Source organism: Morchella importuna (genome assembly GCF_003444635.1).
Source record: "Morchella importuna strain M04M26 chromosome Unknown Morimp01GS047, whole genome shotgun sequence".
In the NCBI taxonomy this organism is placed as follows: domain Eukaryota; kingdom Fungi; phylum Ascomycota; class Pezizomycetes; order Pezizales; family Morchellaceae; genus Morchella; species Morchella importuna.
In genome coordinates this window covers 61054-67053 of record NW_025763444.1, presented here as the reverse complement: position 1 = coordinate 67053, position 6000 = coordinate 61054, and the positions used below count along the sequence as shown (strand labels likewise).

Below are 6000 nucleotides of genomic sequence, written 5' to 3'. Positions count from 1 at the left end.
CAACCTAGCCGGTATGAACTTGATGAGCTCGATTTACCCAATAGGCCCACTTTACTCGAGGTCTGTAGTGGTTTAGTCACTATCGACGAGGAAACGGATACTGTTCGGTTTGCGCATTACACTGTTCAGGAGTACCTTGTGGAGAAACCTACCGCCATTAACACGGGATCGAAGATCGGGATTATTTGCGGCACTTATCTTTGCTTCGATAAACTCGCTAAAGGATGTCCCCCTCCCACGGACTATACACCCGCTCTATTTCGAAGGAGAGTCCGGAGATAGTCTATTCGTTATATCCGTTCCTAGCTTATACGGCAGTATATTTTCGAGACCACTTGCGCGACTGTAATGAGGATCAATCCGCAGAGATCCTCCTTAAGCTTGTCCAAAATAGACGCTTGGCGATTATGACGATGCAAGCTCACGTAAACTTACACGGTCCTGAAAGTGGCTACTACCATGGGGAACTCGTAGGTTCGTTTTACTACCAGTCCACCTTCGAAATTATCAAGCCTTCACTGCATTTAGCATGCAGTTTCGGAAACAGAATAGTTGTGCGGGAGCTTATTGACAGTGGATATAATGTATACGGCGCGGGTCCTGCTTCACTATTGATGTCCTCTCCATTACACCACGCTGCAAGATTTGACCACGTGGCCGTGGTACAATTCTTGTTGGAAAGAGGGGCCAACATAAACTCTTTCAACTGGCGCAACGACACAGCCCTGGATTGGGCAATCGACTCCAATAGTAGGAGGGCTATCCAGACACTTACCGACAACGGTGCCGGTATCAATGCTGCGAATCCAATCGAAAGGCTACTACTAAACCTAGCAGACCTACAGACATACTCTACTAGCACCGTAGATGCATATTTGATCTTCCAAAATATCATAGAATATACACAGGATAATACCTGAATGGAAGGATGATGACGCACCACAGATATTTCTTTCTTGGTGTGTCTCCTCTAGTACAATTTTTACTATACCCTTTACTACACATTTTGCTGCAAATTTTACTTTTACTACACATTTCTGAAACTTTACTTGAAGTTTGTTCGAACATCCAAAACACAGATTACCTGTAGAGGTAAAACCTATAAAAATGTGTAGTATAGTATTTACTTGTCCATATCTGAGCCGAGAAATAGAAAAGCATAGCTAGTAGTACTAGGGTTCAATCCCGGTCCTGGCCCTGGTCCCATGGTAATATTTTTTTTCAAAGACTTCTCCTATTATTAAGTGATACATTCACTAGATATATCTCACCTCCCATATGCATAGCAATATGGACGACGTTTCCACAGAAGCAATATATGGACGCAGTGATGCCTTTTTCCGGTGCCCTTTAATTGGGATGCATTTACAGTATTACTAGAGTAAAGAGATATTGGCCTAGACGATTATGAAACACGTACAGCGGGCCGGCCGGATTTTGGGATAGAGAGGCCTAGGAAGCCTATCGATGGTCTAGTTGACAGTAAGGCAGCATTTGAGCGATATATCCCCAACCTCTACTCGACTTTTTAAGAAGGCCTCATTGAAGTTTAAATCACTACTCAAGTGACCCAATAATGTTTTTTCCTCCTCAGGACACGTGGAACACGTTACAAACCTACTTCCACCAAACACAGTCCCACTCATCTGCGAGATATATACCGCAGTAATTCGTCTCAGCGGACGGTTACACAGACGTCAAAGTTGCCTTTTACAGCGCGGATGAGGGAAGGTTAGGACGGCGTGTGCAAGACAAATGACTAGAACAAGTAATTCCAACGTCAATGCGAGTGTCCACTGAGACGAATTACTGCGGTATACGACACACGACCGTCATGGAGACCGGATATTTGACACGAGTTGAGCACTGATCCAAGATTCCATAGTTCCAAATAGAGAAATAAGGGGCAAGGAAGTCGTATCGAACTTTCTAGAGTGCTAGTAGGCATGGGGGCCATATAATTTGGGTTACTTCTAGGGATTTTCTTGTTTTATTTTTGTTTGACTTAGGCCGCTCGGGGTGTGATTTTGATGTTTGATTGAGTGGAAATTCCGACATTGAGTTTAGTTTGTTTCTTAATAAGAGACATGTCGACATCAAGTTAAAGATGGATGACCACTTCATTTTTGATCTGTTTTCTGCATCTTCTTGGATTGCATCAGCGCATCAACCACCATCAACTATTCTAAATCGTTGTTGGAAGATGCTCTAGCGCAAGTCTCTACCGTTCATGGTCAGGATGATATCTCTTCACAAGATGATCATTTCCTACACGACTAATTATCTCCGCTTCTCTAGCAAGAGTGAGGATCATTTTCCTTTGAACAACTCATCGGAAATTCTACGGCGATCTATCGCGTAGCTAGCCAAACCCAATCCACCGGTTGTACTAGCTATGTAGGTGCATGAGTGGTTCCTATATAAAAACCCGTATATGTATTAAAGCAAAAAGCGTGGAAATGAGACTCCCGAGTATAAACTAATAAACATGCCAAATTTAAACTTCACAGCGAGTTATCCAGACGGGATGCTAAGAGAATCGGGTATAATATCAACCTACAAACATGGTAGCAGTTTGGTGTTGTTGGGAAACATATGGGCAAGTAATACCGCGATAGCTAGTCGTTGACCTTCAAGTGAGACCACCTTAATTAGTAGAACTTCCTATCTCGTCAAGATCTACGCGGTGATAGGTTAAGCGCGTGGAGTCAAAAAACGTGGAAATGACGATCTCGCACCCAACACGACGGGAGATTCCTACTCTAATTGTCGTAGATAGGCTAAAAACAGAAACAAGGGCGAGTTGTAGATCTTGTCGCGTTGTGGTAATTATTAGGGAGTCGGATCCAACAGCACTGCAAACAAACAACATAAACAAGTGGGTGGGTGACGGAAATTGGGGTTTCTATAAGAAAGAGATTATCGCACTATCATGAGTGTTGTGTTTCCAGATGGGGTATTTTCCGGCTGGCTGTGTCTTGGGCCGTACGTTGGTTGGTGATGGGAGAGGAACTGTTGCGTGTCTTGTCTCGTGCGTGCTTGTAGCTACGCGGCACTGTAGGGCTGCGAGTAGGGTGCCAGTAAGTGTCTGCTGCTGTCCTTTCGGTTCAACGGCATCCCGTCTTTCCATCCGCATCCTCCATTTGAATCCATCTATTTGTGATTATGGCCTCCATTGAGACATCTAAGGAATCATCCGATCGTTCACATCGGTTTCTTCTATACTGTTTCTATAGCATTATCACATCCCTCTCTCTATCCACTGTTTCAAACAGAAATTGCTTCGCCATTTGCCTATGGATGAACCGTTTGCTGAGGAAAGAAGCGTTCACGGGCGGATCAACTCTACTTTTGTTTCAATCACATCCGCGGGTTGAATCAACGGGTTGAATGATCGAACTGCCTTTGTTTCCTTCTTTCTCTCCCAGTATTTTACTCATCCGGAGACGGATGTGTTCTTGTGCATCGATCCATCCGGCAGAGATCAGGACTCGTGGGGGCCACCGTGCCGTGCGGATAGCAGTGTATTCTGTAGCGGGTCCACCCCATGGGTCGAAAGAAAAGCACTCCACACTCCCGTCCTCTACCGATGATGTCGGCTCCCTTAGGAAAATCCTGCTACCGGGCTCTCGGGCGGCTAGGATCTTTGACCCCCTATGAGATCGAACGAACATTCGGAATAATAACGTGAGAATACTGGATATTGTGGGTGGGGCGAGAATGATGTCGAGTTGAGTTACCGGCCTACCTATCCATCTGTTCCTGTGCCTGCCAATGCTCATGAGATATCACTCGATATTCAGGGGTTTTTCTCTTCAATCCAAACAAAGCTAAGCGATGAGGAACGGCAGGTCACTAGCCAATCAGCTCCCCCCCCCACCCCCTTCGTTGACACTTTGGGAGGGCTGCGCGGCAAGAATACAGTTTCTTGGGTCCCCAAGGTCCGTGCGCGCTCATGTCACACATGGGGGCAGCCGCCGTCTTGGGAATATGACGGGGTGATGGGATGCACATCTCCAGAAACAGAAGCAGTTATGTTTTAAACAGAATACAACGGGGCGCGAAAAAGAAGAAAGAAGAAAATTAAAATAAAATAAAAGATACAAACAACAAGAGCACGTACTCCCTCGTGATCGGTGTTCCAATTTAATAATTTTTTTCTCCCCTCTCATTCCCTTTGGCTGAGAATATTCCAGTCAGTAACTGCGACATCAAGGCAGAGACAGAAAGGCCCGAAAACGTTCAATCGGACCCGGGGCACCATAAGCGCAGAAGGCCCGTGGGGGAGTAATGCGACATTTTGCATCATCGCGATAGACACAAACGTCTGTATGATACTCACGCACTCACACACTCAACACTCACGCGTTGTGTGAGCATTAACAAGGCTGCGCTGAGCACCCCCCCTCCCCACACCCCAAGACGCATATGTACCTGCTTACTTCTTCTACCCCCTCAGTCCTCATAACGACCATATCCACCTGATTGTTGCAACACACATAATTCATCTTCCCCGAAACACATAGCGTTAAAAACCCAACACAAACGTTAACCATGACTGACGTCCTCTCGATTGCAGCCTCAGCGCTGATAATAATCTACGCCTTCTCCAAACTTCTCTCCCTCTTCTTCACCTACTTTACCAGTGTCCTCCGTGCGCCTCTCTCTCGCTCACACTTATTACTAGAGCTTCACCTGCTCCAACAATTCGCCCTCGCACTCCAGGAATACACAGACTCCATCCAGGAGTCCCCCGCACTCCAAAAGCTCAATTCTACCATCGATGAACCCCTCCGTGAGTATGCTAAGAGCCTCGAAGATCTCCGGGGCGGTATCGAACCACCCTACGGGGGTATACGCGGTATACTCCAGAGTCTAGTGTGGCCATTGAAAGAGCGGGGTGTAATGGCGGAACTGAGCAGATTTGGAAGAGTCAGGGAGATCTTTGAACTGGCATTGGGGATGGACCATGAGTATGTTTACCTATAAATAGATTTTGTCGGGTGATTTTGATGCTGATTTCTGTTGCCTGGTAGGACCATCTTGAGGAATATGGAGTCACATGTCCGGCAGACATGGATCGCGACACAGGCTATCGAGACATGCGCGAAGAATACAAACGTTACCGTCTATGAGACGAAGAAGTTACTTTCATCGCCCCGGCCGGCGTCGGAGTATTTTGTCAGGGTGCCCTCGACGGCCTAGTCTTGACTAGCGGATCGGTGTATAGTGACTAGTGGGGTTGTAAATATCATTGAGGATTTCTCTTTTTTTTATTATTTCTTTTTATTGTTTCCCACTTCTTCTCTGCGGGGGCCTTGAGGGGTTTCTAGGGAATTTTTTTTCTTTCGCGTCTCGGGGGTTCGGGTATTCGGGGTTTCAGGGTAATTTTTTTTTCTCTCTCTTTTTCTTTGCCGGTTTTTTTTCTTTCTTTGCTTTTCGTCTTTGCTTTCGTTTTGGATAAAAACAACTCAAGGGCTGCGCCATGTGCTTTCGTTTCTGTGTGCCACTTGCTACAAAAATCTATTCCGGCTATGGAGTATCGTATGTACCTGCATTAGGATTCAGGGGTAACTGCATAAGTGCATAGCGTAGCATGAAATGTTTACTTTCTCTATGCGTTTCCGGGCCGGGCCGGTTCTTGAGAGAATTGCTCGGGGGTGAGGGAGGGAGTAATACTGGGTGCCTGGAACGAGGCTAGCCTTCTCCAGAGAGACATGTTTGGTCATAGCATATCACTCAGTATAGGGTGGTTTGGCTTTGTGGAGATTTTTGAGTTGTGGTTTTTCAAGACTCAGGGACAGCATGGGAGGTATCGAAGTATATTTGTATAGCTGGCCGGCCTAGTCGTGTTCTGTCTGGCGCAGGCTAGTTGTACTGTGATTTAATACTCATGTACATAACGCTAAAACTCCCGACGGGCGCGGGGAAGAGATAAGCGTGTTTGGGGGGGGATTCTTTTTCCTGTGGGCGAACTCGGGGAGTTGGCTATCTCCGTCC

At 46.2% G+C, this 6000-nt stretch overlaps 2 protein-coding genes across 2 annotated transcripts; both read left to right on the top strand.

Annotated features, from left to right (window-relative positions):
- Positions 1-224: 224 nt before the first annotated feature.
- Positions 225-920, top strand: LAJ45_10529 (uncharacterized protein; the record flags this gene model as incomplete). The annotated part of the gene is made up of 1 exon (XM_046120053.1): positions 225-920. One exon carries the CDS (start codon positions 225-227, stop codon positions 918-920), a length of 696 nt encoding a protein of 231 aa, XP_045966712.1.
- A 3634-nt stretch (positions 921-4554) lies between these two features.
- On the top strand, positions 4555-5205 carry LAJ45_10528 (uncharacterized protein; the record flags this gene model as incomplete). The annotated part of the gene is made up of 2 exons (XM_046120052.1): positions 4555-4973; positions 5037-5205. 2 exons carry the CDS (start codon positions 4555-4557, stop codon positions 5203-5205), a joined length of 588 nt encoding a protein of 195 aa, XP_045966711.1.
- Positions 5206-6000: the final 795 nt, after the last annotated feature.